The 14,659-nt window shown below is 33.5% G+C and overlaps 1 protein-coding gene and 1 pseudogene across 1 annotated transcript; both read left to right on the top strand.

Annotated features, from left to right (window-relative positions):
• The first annotated feature begins 3,985 nt into the window (after positions 1–3,985).
• On the top strand, positions 3,986–11,362 carry LOC120169737 (annotated as a pseudogene).
• Positions 11,363–12,158: 796 nt separating this feature from the next.
• LOC120169740 lies at positions 12,159–14,618 on the top strand. Its single transcript, XM_039177862.1, has 2 exons — positions 12,159–13,204; positions 14,292–14,618. Exon 1 carries the CDS (start codon positions 12,212–12,214, stop codon positions 13,202–13,204), a length of 993 nt encoding a protein of 330 aa, XP_039033793.1. The 5' UTR covers positions 12,159–12,211; the 3' UTR covers positions 14,292–14,618.
• The last annotated feature ends 41 nt before the right edge of the window (positions 14,619–14,659 follow it).

The raw sequence follows: 14,659 nt of genomic DNA, 5'->3' as shown, positions 1-14,659 counted from the left end.
TATATACACAGGGACCCGAATCTGAGATTTACTTAAATAATATCAAGTTACTTACTACTTAAATCAACCCGTCAATTTTGTCCACGTTCAATTAAACTTGAATATTTTATATCTTGAAAATTGGAGTAGGTAACTACGTAAAATCATATCCGTTTGAAGCTGCCTATACCAATGCTGTTTTTATTAAAGCACAAAGAAAAATGATTAATTAAGTTGTGTTTAGCATCGCTCTTGTCTGTTTGAAAACATTTTTTTATAAGCAAAAGAAGTCAAAATCAAGTGTTTTGTTATTGGAGTCAAACTGAGAATTATTTAGCAACTGCGTGTTCGATGTTCCAGAAAGCACTAGGTTTCGAAAGGAAATTATTTTATTATATGTCCACTTTGTAATTTTTTATATTAAAGTATATAATTATTTTAAAATTTAATATCAAAATAAGTGTTTAAATTATATCGTTTTTCGAATAGGTGTAAATTATTATTTCTTCTCATCTATGTGTCTAATGTTACAAACATTACCATTTTAAATGCCTCGTTTTAACAGTCATAAAAAACCTGTTAATTGATATGTGTCACAATTTGATAAATTTAAAAATTTGTTTTTAAAAAATTAAAAAAACCCAAGTTTTCCCTAAAATATATAAAAAAAAAAACCTCAAACTCTCTAAATTTTTATTGTAGTCTCTTTACTTCAACCGTCGATCATCTCCGGCCATCTATCCGCGGGCGACTGACCACCTATACGTCAGCGACCACTCATTAACCTATCATAACCCTTGATAGCATCTCAAAACTTAAAATTTTCAAATCTATAAACTTCACTCTCGAATCCCTAAAATCCAAAATATCCAACCTTAAGTCTCTTTGCCCAATAGTGCTAATTGATTGTTTATCCGACTGTAGCAGCTGACCACTTGACTATTTGAGTTTTGATCGTTTGGCCATAGAAACTGAAATCACGAAAGGGTAGGGAAGGAGAGCAAAGGAGGGGAAGAGATGGGAGGAGATGCATGCAGGTTGAGTTTTTTTTTTAATAATATAAATATTTTTAAAAAATAAAAAATTCAAAATTTTAAGATTATGACACGCAACACTTAACGAGGTTTTATAATAGTCGTTATGACCGATGTACTTAAAGTGATATTGTTTGTAACGTTAGGCATATGGATGAGTCAAGAAATAACTTAAACACTTATTCGAGGAAAACGATATAGTTTGAGCACTTAGTTTGGTATTAAGCCTTATTTAATAAAAAAATTAATAATTATTTTATAATTTTTAAAAATTTATTTTAATAAGTAAATATATTTGGTCGGCTAACCAATGTGTTCATCTTATTCTCTCGTATTTCTTTGGGTCATGTGTTATAGATTCACTAGGAGTACACTCCCTCATTCTCTCATTTCTAGATAAGATTATGATTAAACTTAGAATTAGTCAAAAATATTATTTTAATATAATTTAATATTTATAAATTTATCTTAAATTTTTATTTATTTTTGTCAGTATAGCATTATACAATAATTAGTAATACCCTGTTTTTTTTGGTAAATTACATATTTAATATTTTAATTATTATTTTTGTTTTATTTTGGTAGTCACACTTTTTTTTGAAACTATATACCTAACATTTTGTTTACGTTTTAAAGTTGACATCGCGTTGTTAAAAAATTTAAACGATAATATTGACGTGTTAATATAAGGTGATATCACATCATCATTGAAAAATAAAAATAAAGCGTCAACAATTCTATTTATTTTTTAACATAAGGTATGAACTAAAAATAAATAAAATTTAGGTACTAAAACAGAATAAAAATATAGGCTAAACTATGTATTTAGTACTTAAACTATTAATTTTGATATGTTTTAGTACCTAAACTTTTATTTTTTTCAAAATCATACTTAATGTTTAGTTTTCATTTCAATTATTACCTCACTGTTAAAAACTTAACTTGTTTAGTACATGAACTATCAATTTTGGTCTGTTTTAGTACCTAAATTTTCATTTTTTTTCCTCAAAATTTAACATTTTTTTAAATTAATTTAGGGTAATTAAAAGATAATATTTGTTCAAATATAACTATCGACTATTTGACATTGAACATTCACACCCATGACATTCCTGATGCTCGAACTCGAGACCTCAAGGATTAACAACAATTCATCTACCACCGAGGTCGCTTGGTTCATGCTCAAATGAAAAAAATTGAAGTTTTTAATGGCGAGCACTAAAATGAAACAAAAACTTGTTTTGAAAAAATGAAAGTTTATGTACTAAATTAGACCAAAACTGATAGTTTTGATACTAAACACATAATTTACCTTATAAATAATAATCCATTTAGCTATTGAATATATAACGAGTTAATTGCATCATATGTCCCCAATCCAGACCCTCATTTCAAATGAGTCCCTAAACTTTTAAACATTTAATTCATCTTTAAACTATGATATTATTCTAGATTAATCCTCAAGCTTTTGAACATTTCATTTTCATCCCCAAGCTATGATCTTCATCCTAAATTGGTCCAAACTTTTTAAACATTTCAATTGTATCCTAAATTATTCGTATATACCAATCACATCTCTTGTTAATAAAATCATTAGGCAAGTTATATTATTATATGTTTGAAAAAAATACAATTTAGGTTAAACTATGGTTGAAATAGATTACATATTTGGATGAATATGGGGACGAGATTGAATGATCTAAAAGTTTAGAGATTAATTTAGAATGAGATTTGTAGTTTGGGGGATCAAACTCGAATGTTCAAAAGTTTAAGGACTAATTTATAATGAGAATCATAATTTAAGGATAAATTATAATATTTAAAAGCTTAAGGACTAATTTAAAATGAGAATCATAATTTAGGGACATATGATACAATTATTAACTCATATATAATTTACCCTTTCTTTCTTTTCAAATAACACCATAGAAGGAATTGACACCACAAAAGGTGATGCACCGTTAATAGATAGAGGTTAACGAATTTACACAAGTAAGGAAAGCAAATTAAAATTGGGGATTAGGGGGAGTGAGAAGGGATGGCAACGGCCAGGTTCGGGCCGGGTATTGATCCTCCCGTCCTCATCTCCATTTAAAAAATCTATCCATCCCCGTTTAAAAAATACGGGGATTTAAACGGGGATCCCCATCGGGTAATCGGGGAAAACCGCGAGAAACGAGTATATCCGTTTAGCATAAACAATTATTTAAACGGGTATCGGGCCGGGTATATATTTAATTAAATATATAATATTATATATATTATATATTAATTTAAATTAAATTTATTAATATTATATATATATATATATATATAATTATTTTTAATATTTATCGGGCCGGATAATCGGGGCGGGGATTACTAAACCCGTCCCCGTCTAATATAAACGGTTTTTCCCGTCCCCATTTAGCATAAACGGTTTTTCTCCGTTCCCGTTTAATTCGGTTTTCAGTTTACCCCATCGGATTCGAGTTTTTTTGCTATCCCTAGAGTGAGAGAGTGAACCTGAACTTAACCAATTTTTATCCTTCTCAAAAGAAAAAAATTATGGATTCAACTGACTATATTTTTTTCAATATAATAAACATTATCTTATTTATTGATCGAATAGTCCACACTGATATTTAAGAAAAATTATTAGATGGACTACGTTATTCGTAGTCCTAACAAATATTTTTTATTTTAAGATAGATCTTCACTTTTTTTTTCATTATATATATATAAGAATAATCAGTTAGTTAATTATTTAAAAATACTTTTAAAATTAATGGATATGATTATTAAAATTATAAATAATACGTTGAGTCGAGACAATAAAATAATTTATATTTTTAAGAGAGAAAAATAAACTCACCTCTTATCTCATGACATGGTGCTTGACTGAGCTTCTTCTACAAATCATTCATTATTTATATGGGATAATATAATCCATTAATCCTTCCTTCTTCTTCCTCTCTCAAACCCACAAAGCTCTCCATTTCCCTCCAATGGCTTCCTCCCTTTTAAAGACCTCCAAGTTCTCACCTTTCCCTTTCCCCTCCCCAAAATCATCCCTTTTTCTCCCCCATTCATCTTCCCTCCACTTCAAACCACTCTCTTTCCCTTCATTCCCTTCCAACTCATCCCCCAATTCACTCCTCGTTTCCTCCTCCTTGAACCCAAATCCTCCCTCAACCCTCCGCCGCCCCCTCTACGTCCCCGGCCACATTCCCGACGCCAACTACGTACGCGTCTTCGACACCACCCTCCGCGACGGCGAGCAGTCCCCCGGGGCCACCTTGACTTCCAAGGAGAAGCTTGACATTGCTCGCCAACTGGCCAAGCTCGGCGTGGATATAATCGAGGCCGGGTTCCCAGCCGCTTCCAGAGACGATTTCGAAGCCGTCACTGCCATTGCTAAAGAGGTTGGGAATGCGGAGGATGAGAACGGGTATGTGCCTGTCATTTGTGGGCTTTCCCGGTGTAATGAGAGGGACATTAAGGCGGCTTGGGAGGCGGTCAAGCATGCGAAAAGGCCCAGGATTCATACCTTTATAGCCACCAGTGGGATCCATTTGGAGTATAAGTTAAGGAAGAGTAAGGAGGAGGTTTTGGATATTGCTAGAAGTATGGTTCGGTATGCTAGGAGCTTGGGTTGTAATGACGTCGAGTTTAGCCCCGAGGACGCCGGCAGGTTTGGATTTTATCTCCCTTTGTTAGGCTACAACGGGCTTAGTTAATTAATTTTAGCTAATTAGTTACACCACTTCTATTAATCATTGGTTGTATTATCAGCTACAAATAGCTCGTTGTAGCAGCTGGTATATGCATTGTCAATGGTTAAGAAAGATTTTGGACATATGCATTGTCTATGGTTAAGAAAGATTCTGTATTTCAGGTTTTAGTTAATCTTTTTCTGTATCCTGTAATCGGGTTGTGTTTAACATTGCTGGGGTATTTTGCAGTAGGATCAGTGTATGCATTTGCTCTAAGCTACTTTTAAAATAAATAAATGAAAAAGGGTAGATTTATTTTCTTCGCTTTCTTATATGATATATTGTTTCTTTCTATCCTACCAGATCTGACAGAGAGTTTTTATATGAGATTTTGGGTGAAGTGATCAAGGCTGGAGCTACAACTCTCAACATATACTGTTGGCATAACTATGCCTGGAGAGTTTGGGCAATTAATTGCTGATATAAAAGCCAACACCCCTGGAATTGAAAACGTTGTTATTTCAACACACTGCCAAAATGATCTTGGGCTTTCTACTGCAAACACGCTAGCGGTGTGGTTCTACTTTACTTTTTAATCGATACACAGTGAGGTATACTTGGGTTGGATTTACATCTTGGCTACTGTGAATTCAGGGAGCTTGTGCAGGTGCAAGGCAAGTGGAAGTAACAATCAATGGCATTGGAGAGAGGGCTGGAAATGCTTCATTGGAGGAGGTGATATTTTGCTCTTCGCAATATTATATTGACGGTGTATTTGGAATTTCAGTTATGCAGAAGTGGTTAGAGAAAAGCCTGGTTTTCTTTAGCACCATACGGTGTACTTGGACATATCAGGCAAATAATTCACGATCTTGTGTCTGTACAGCCTAAGACATTACCCTGAAATTCAGTTAACGAGGGCTTATTGAATTTTCATGTGCTTCTGCATATGAGATGTGTAAACTATTTTGCATTAATCCGTTTTGTTTTCTGTTTGCAGAGAGAGAGAGAGGGGGAAGGGGGTCTTGAGAATGAGGATGCATAACTTTTTTTCATTCTAGTTTTGCAGTCTGCCTATGTTAAACATTTAAATCCTATAAATTGTAGACTTTTAGCTGTCAGTTTCTTTATTCTTGCTTCATGTTGACTTATGAACAGCTATTTTTGGTTGTAAGTGTTTCACTTTTGTCCCTAGTTGGATAGTTACTGTAAATTGTAAGATCAACTGTGTTTTGTTTTACTGTTTTGATTGCGACTTTTGTTTGTCCAGGTTGTGATGTCAATAAAATGTCGTGGTGAACATGTATTAGGAGGTATTTATACAGGAATCAATACTCAACACATTGTGATGGCAAGCAAAATGGTATTCATTTATGAACTTCAGTTACAATTCATTGACCTTACTTTTGAGTAAATTAGCTCTGGTAGTTATTGTTGACTTAATATGGTTGTTTAGGTTGAGGAGTACACAGGGTTACACGTACAGCCTCATAAGGCTATTGTTGGAGCCAATGCTTTTGCTCACGAAAGTGGTATCCACCAGGTTGGTTTTTCTAATATTTGACCGCTTATATGTTGTGAACCTCTGAATATTTTCTGTCAATGGGTAAAGTTTTTCTTTATGCTGATCTTGTTGATTGATTTGGGAGCATATTTACCATTGTGGTTAAAAGTTAATAGAATACACTGGCATTTGTTGTGATATTTTTCTTTTGCAAATTTTGCCGCTGTGAATACAGCTTTGTTGTTTTATCTTAAGAAAACTAAACTTATTATCCTCTTTTTCCTTTCATTAATAATTTGCATGGAGTTTAGACACATTGAAGAAATTAAAAATGGAATCTGTGCATGTTTTCTTTTATTTAAAATGTTTGAGGGTTTAGGGATTACTTGCTAGGTAGAGGATGTTGGTTGTGGTGTATGTGTGAGCTTGAAGTCTACTTATTGTTTGGTAGAATTTACTCTTTAGGATTTAGTGGGACTGATTTGAGGTTTAAATATAAAACCCTTAAAAAACCATTCTTACAAGCTCGTAGATCGATTCTTTTTACCAAAACCCCTGTTCAACCAGATTGTTTACAATTCAAGTTGCTAATTGCAGATGATAATATAAAGTCACGGATGTATAATGATATATATACATGTTTGAGGTCCGACTAGATGGCTAGATTCTGTAGTCTATCCATTTTTGGCTGTTAGCAGCATGTTTATTTGATCTGTCAATTTCCTTTCTTTGGTTACTCTTCCTCCAATTATGCTTTTGTCTATGCATATCCGTGTATGCAAATATATGTATGTTGTTGACCGTCCATTACTATTCCATCTCATGTTATTATTTGGTGAGTGAAACAATGATAACAAGCAAAAGTATTACACAAGTATTTTGTAGCATAATTCTGGGTGCAATGTCTTTAGAAAATGTGATGCTAGTATAAATTGAACCACAGTTTTATTATTATAGTCAAGGTTATCATTAGAATGTGATGGTACCATTTATGCTATCATGGCAATTTAAAATGCGAGCCCTCATTGTTTTTTGTTGGATGTGGTAGAAATGTAACGGTTTCTCCTTGCTAACTCTTTTATAAGGAACGCTACTTGTATGCTTTTGAAGTTTACTTAAATGTGATTTACTGGTTGAGGTTGCCCATCTGTTTCTTTATTTCTCCCATTAAGTGAATATTTTAAAAATTAGTTTATAATAATTTAAATATGATAAGCTACATCGGTGGTTTCTTCTACAAATCAGATGCCAAGTGAAATTGTTGACAGTCAGTGAAAGTTAAGGTCCAATTCAATCAAGCTCACTTTTAATCCCAAACTAATTGTTCTCGATTACAAGAATCTCTTTTTCTCAATCAGTTTGGTGAAGGACTATCCTCTAAAAGATTTAACAAAGGCAAAAAAATTCTTTTCTTTGTTTTGGTGTGTATGTGTATGCTTAAAAAAATTAAAAGCAATAAGCTTTATAATCCAAATTTTCTTTCTGTTCGGTAGGATGGAATGCTTAAGCACAAAAGTACTTATGAAATTATTTCTCCTGAAGATATCGGGCTTGAAAGGTCCAATGAAGCTGGTATTGTCCTTGGAAAACTTAGGTAGGTATTTCAGCTTTCAGAAAAATTTCCTCAATGGTATTTTTTTTTTTACTTTTGATTTGTTCTAGATAGTGTTTAAAATGATTAGATGGATCATGGTGATAGTTTTAGTGCAGAAAATGCTATAAGTGGTTTTCAAGTTGCTTTTCAATGTTGGATGCAATGTTGCAATGAATTTAACAAAAGTAGCTGAGGATTTAACATAACATATCTATATATTTTTTGTCACCAGTACACAGAATATTATACATGGTTTTTTAGTGTATCTTATATCACGTCTCGGTGAGTACTTTTTAACCTTCTTTGAGGATGGTTGAATCGCTTCAATGGTTTGGATTGATCTTTTAATAGGATTTTCCTTGGATTTTTCATGTTCATATGAAAAAAGTGATTAGTTGCTTATATCAAGGTAATCAATGGGCTTATTTATATCACTTGAGTTGCTATACACAAATGTTTCTCGGCCAAATAAAATAGGGTACATTTTTTAGCATATTTGATAAGTATATTGAACTTTACTTAATATTATTGAATAGCTTGGCAAGTTATCAGAATTATTTTTTAAGCATAAAGGGTCTCTCCATTTGTTAGATTTCTGGGAAATTTCTGTGCGACTTGAATATAGACTTCTTTCTTGTCCCACTAAATAAAGAATTATCAACTTTTGCAAGATTGATTATATCTTCTGTTATTTTGCTGCTACTAAAATTTTTGCAGTTATGATATTTGTCACGTTCATGTAGTTGGTATTTACCTATTCACTTTTTATTATTACAATTTCATTTGTTACAAAACTTATGATTTTTCTCTTTATTGTTTTTCTTTTGCAATTCATTGGTAAAGTGGACGTCATGCTTTGAGAGACCGATTGAAAGAGGTATGCTGCTATATGGCATGTGTAAAATGGATGAATTACCTTTCTTTGCTTCATCTAAGCACCTGGTTCTTGCTGTTTACCACAGCTTGGTTATGAGCTTGACGATGAACAGCTTGGCAACATATTCTGGCGCTTCAAAGCAGTAGCTGAATTAAAGAAGGTTAATGAGATTCTTTACTGGTCTCCTGGATTTCTTTTCTTGTGACATCATCATTTTAGTCGACTTTTTGTAATATTTCAAATTGAAAGAGCTGTGTTTTAAATTTAAGCTGTCTTCAACTGTGGAATTTCTGTTTCTAATGATATCTTCTAAGAAGATGAAAAATGAGGGGAGGTACGTAGAGAACAAATTTGCATAAAAAATTCCCTTGGGAAACTGACATTATATATGCCAGTGGATTCATAAGCTTCATTTTGATGTTGAATGTACCTTTAAGGCAAAAATCACCTATCTTTCTTAATCCATCATGGAAATATGACATGATTAACTGTTGTTATTTAATGGTTAAAGATATGATGTTGGCTTGAGAAATTGTCTGTGGGCTTAGAGAATGACCACATAGGGTTGAAAGGTGGATGGTTGCTGGCAGGTGATACGTTTCAAGGTTTTTTGGGTAGCCCTGGTTTAAGGGTTTTGGTTGAATGATGGCTTAGCGAATAGTTAATGATGAATGTTGGTCGAATTGTGTTCCAATTAATCGAAAATATATTTTCAAGATCATATAGTGATTATGAAAGGCAGTGGAAAGTAATGAAAGCTTGTATCAATTAGCTTTTGAAGTTGCCATACTTCCATGGCTTTTTTAGTTATATTTGGAAATTCAGTTTATTTTGAGTTGATTTGTATTGTTTTGTACTATCTCTTGATCTTACAAGGCAACACTAACTGTTGTTCTAAAGAAGTGCTATATAAATGCTTGATTTCTCTTGTTTGTTTACGATGATGATGTGGTCTATACTTATTTTGTTTGCTGGTGTTCCAGAGAGTCACCGATGCCGATCTAATAGCATTGGTTTCAGATGAAATTTTTCAACCGGAAGTTGTTTGGAAGCTTGATGAATTACAGGTAACTAGAGATAGTTTTGAACCATAGTTGCATGAATGTGACAGATATTTCATGCTATAGTGGGCGTATGCTTCATTAGTTTGTTATTATGGAACGCAATATTATACAAGAGGTTGTGTTGCTTTAAACAAAATATATTATACTTTTGCTTTAGTTTGAATATGTAGATAATAAGTGATACTTTACTATGTTGATCATCTGGTGAGAATTGTATATAAATGGAAAACATCAAATGCAGGTTACTTGTGGAACTCTTGGCCTTTCTACTGCCACAGTTAAACTCATTGATGCTGCTGGGGTGGAGCATGTTGCGTGCTCAGTTGGAACTGGGCCAGTAGATTCAGCTTATAAAGCTATTGATCTCATTACAAAGGTTTGATACCGAAGATCACAAGTTTCCCTTTGTTTACTGGAACTTTCTTTTTGGGATCAATAAGATATGATGCAAGATTCCTTGTCAAGGTTATTAAGAGTGTGTCCATGAGTTCTTGATTTGTTATATTGAAGGTTAATTCGGAGATTATTCTTTCAGTTTGAATATTGAACTTAAGTTAGTTTTACTCACCATTTTAGTAAACCTTCTTCTTTCCCTTCCTCCCACAATTTTATTGTTTTAGTCCTTCGCCTCTGATTTCTCTGTTTTCCTGTTTATTCACTCCCTACTTATCTTCCCAAACTTAATTCGTCATTCGATAGGGCTTCTAGGGTGTAACCATATGTCTTTTTTAAAAATATTTTAATAACTTTGATTTAGAATTTAGGCTTTTCCAAATTGAATATCTTCCGTTCTTCTCTTTGTACCATGTTCCTCTTCCTTGTGTGAATATATTTTTTGAACCCGAAGCTTTTTAGTTTGATTGGTTCATACAGCCACTAGTAAGGGACGGCATGTATGCAACGGTATCATGTGTTCATAATGGTGTTCTGTGGCATCTTCTATATAAGGAGGGATTCAAATCGGTGACAACAGTTGATAGTTCTGCACTTCAGTGTTTGAATACCGTATCTACATATTTTTGCTAAGGTTTGTGGTCAATACTTCATTTTGCAGGAACCTATCACACTTCTTGAGTACTCCATGAATGCTGTTACAGAAGGCATTGATGCAATCGCCACCACTCGTGTTCTAATTCGTGCCGAGAATAGACATGTTTTAACTCAAGTTTTGACAGGTGAAGCAGTTCATCGAACATTTAGGTATGGTTTCTTCTCTCTTGTTTCCATTTCGACATTTTCACTACTTCCACATCTGAAATCGAGTGAATAAAATTGACGTTTCGTGGCAGTGGAACCGGGGCAGGAATGGATATCGTTGTTTCGAGTGTCAAGGCTTACATTGGTGCAATTAATAAAATGTTGGGTATCAAGGAACAAAATCAGCCAAAAGGTTCTGTAGAGCAAACTCGAGTTTCTGCTTAGGTGGATACACATTCATACATCATGTCAGTTTTGGTGACTCCAGTTGCTCATCTGTTAGCAGCAATGCTATGAAAGGTGGTATTATTGTATACAGAAATCTTGATAAGTGTAAGAAAAGACGTTGGTTTTTGTTATTTGTTGTAATAAGAAGTCAAAACTGAGTGAAGCCTCTTCAGGTAATATTAAAGACGAACGAGTTTGTTGAATAAGATGCTGGGCCAACACTTGTTACTTGTAGGCACGTATGTTGGATATTTATTTTTAACGAAAAATTATTTAGGTATTAGGAGTCAATTTTTAACGAAATCATATTTAATGTTTAGTATTTGTTTTTTTAGTACTCGTAATTAAAAATTTAACACGTTTAATACCTAAATGATCAACTTTGGTCTATTTTAATATTGAAATTTTTAATTTTTTTTCAAAACTTAAAGTTAAGTTTTTAACGGGATGCTAAAATGAAATAAAAACTAACTATTATCCATGGTTGCGAAAAAATTAAAAGTTTAAGTATTAAAATAGACTAAAATTAATAATTTGCATATTAAATGCGTAATTACTCTAAAGAAAAAGAGGTTGAGAGAGTGAATAAAAAAGCAGAAAATTTTGATTTGATTACGAAAAATTTAAAAATTTAAGTATTAAAATGAATGTTATTTTGTTAATGTGACAAGTTTTATATGTTTAAAACATTAACGTGATATTATTAATTGTACACAAGTAATGATGTCATATATCTTAGTTATCATGTTAACGTTTAATTCATATCATCGTCAAATTTTTAATAAAAAATAAATTTAGAATATATGAATAATTAGATAATTATTTTATAATTTTTAATAATTGAAGAACTCAATAAAACAATATATTATAATTTGGGACTATTTTTGTACTTTTTCCAATAAAACATAGCACCAAATAACCATAGTTGGAAGCTGACCTATATATAAAATCTAATATTTGCTTCCCCGAACCGGCGTCCAAGAACCAACGCTTCTCTCTCTTTTTCTCAAACAGTTTCGTCATTACTTCTTTCTCAAGAATGGCTGATTATGCCGTGGATTCCGGTTCACACGTTGGTTCCAAGCGCAGAACCTCTACTGACACTGACCAACAAGAAGAAAATCTTCTTCAGCTCCCCTCTTCTCTCTCTGAGACTACCGTCGACCGCCGGGATTCAACCCCACCAGACCGCCAAGATGAAACGGCTATCGATAATAGCAGTCCAAAGAAGAAAGCCAAGTGCTTTCCCCTTCTTTCTGAGGGGAACCAAGAAATGGGTCTCCATTCTTTCACTCAAAAGAATGTCTCTCTTTCTGAGCCTTTCGAGAAAGAAGAGGCATATGATGTGGAGACCAAAGAGGGTTCCTTTGGAATTCAACAAGTTGGTAGCCAAGTCAATGCCATTGAAGCTGGTTTGGGATTTGAGGAGAAAAGGGTTATCAAAGGAAAAGATTTGGAATCTGAAACTGTCTTGGAAGCTGAAAAGAAACGACTTTTGGATGAGCTTGAAGTTGGAAACATCTTTGGAGGTACAAAAGGACTTGCCTTGCCTGTTAAAGGGTCTTTAATGGTTGAAGTTATCGATGATACGGCTTTGATTGGATCATTTCCTCTATCCAGAACTGGAAATGGAAGTGGAAAGGATGAGAAGCAGAAGGGGGAACATGAAATTGATTGTACCAGAACTAAAAGATCAAGAAGAAAGAGAAAGAATGTAAAAGAGGTTTTGGGGGAATCTGGAACTGTGAGACATGTTGAGTCAACCGAAATATTTGAAATTCAGAATGGGAAGAAAGAAAGCGGAAATCAGAATAAGATAATGTACTCAAGAAAAGAGTTAGAGGCTTTGAGGTTTGCTAATGGTGTGGGACAGAGGAATTTCTGGAGGGATGTGTATAAAAGTCTTGGTAAAGATGTGATCAGAGAGTATGAGACTTGGGAAGGTGGAAGCATCAGAAGAAAATCGGCTCAGGTTCGAGCTCCGATACACGTCATGACTTTGCAAAGAAGACTGGGTCTACTGCAATTATGAGTATGTTCTTTTATGTCTTTTTTATGATATGTTGTTTAATGATTTAAGTATGCCTTTGGTTGCTGATATCACTGTTTACTATCGTCTTGAATTTCTATGAGTCCAAAGCATTAGCTTAATACATCATATGGATGCTCTCATGTTCTGATGGTGATGCAACTTTTGAATTGTATGGTGTGATATGTAGTGGTAACTGGTAAGCTCCATGGTAGTGCTTTGTGTTCTCTTCTGCTTTTAAGATGCATTATCTTAGAATGTGGCTGTGATGTATAGGCTTATTCCCAAAGGTGTGGTCGGAACTCGGAAGAAGAGCTCATTGTTTTTGTATATAACTTTCGAGCAATGAATGAATGAGATTTTGATACATTGTCTTATCTAAAGTATTAATTTTTAATGAACCTCATTTGGTGTAAGAACAGGCCTGTTAGTTTTTAGTTTATATTTAGAGCTATACCTGTCAATCTAGTGTACCTTTTAGTTTTTACTTTGTTTTCATACTTATCGTCCTGAAGAATATGCAACTATTCTTTTTATACTTATCTGCCACAAAGCTTTTACTTTACAATCCGGCATCATACCTGTGGCAACTGAAAAATGGGGATTTTTTTGCTTCTCTAACGTAGTGTCGTAGATTATTCTTCAAGCTGTTTCTAAAATTCATTCAACTAAAGAAGGGACTCCTGAAGGGATTTGTTGTTCTTCTCCAGATGCATTTTCTAATACTCAGTGTGGCTTTCTGGTTGTCTTGATTACAGCAAGCATGTTTCTTTAATGGAATTTCAGCCAGTTTTGATAGTGAAGAATTTACTTTTGCTTCAGGTCCTCCAAATTATCTGATTTCATTCTCTTTACTATTTTTTATTCCTTCCTCGAGACCATTCCTACAAAAAATTGTAGTTTTATCTTTCAAAAAGTTAAATAACTAAAGCTTTTCCTCGTATTAATCAGCTCTTTTTTTAATATAAAAAAACTGATATATTTTAATTGATATGGAATGTCGTAGACATTTTGAGGAGTTTGTTCTTCCATCGACTAAAATCCAGCTCATTTGGTGTCAACTTGATGGGTTCATTTTCTGTTGTCACAGGTGTGGTTGCTGGAAGGGGAACAAGGAATGGTCTCAATATCTTTGTACATTGAAGAATTGCCTGAAGCATTCTGCAAAAGACCTTATGTGCAACAATTCAACTAATAGGATTTTCTTGTGTATACTTAGGTGCATTATACCCGTGTTTAGTTCCTATAGGCTAATGTACATAGGAGTCCTGCTGTGATTCTAATGTGTGTGTTAGTAGTATAGATATGCCATTATTTGTAACTAGAACTGATAAAGTGATGATATTCTTTAATGAAATTCAACTTTTGAATGCCTTGCAATGCAAGTGTTGCAATTTTTTGTGTTTCCGCTTGCTGTTACTTGCTTGTTTATAATGTTTTTTCCGTTTGCTGTTACTT

This window comes from Hibiscus syriacus, unplaced genomic scaffold, assembly GCF_006381635.1.
Source record: "Hibiscus syriacus cultivar Baekdansim isolate YM2019G1 unplaced genomic scaffold, ASM638163v2 tig00111769_pilon, whole genome shotgun sequence".
In the NCBI taxonomy this organism is placed as follows: domain Eukaryota; kingdom Viridiplantae; phylum Streptophyta; class Magnoliopsida; order Malvales; family Malvaceae; genus Hibiscus; species Hibiscus syriacus.
The sequence above is the reverse complement of the archived record's forward strand: the minus strand, read 5'-3'. Positions and strand labels throughout refer to the sequence as shown.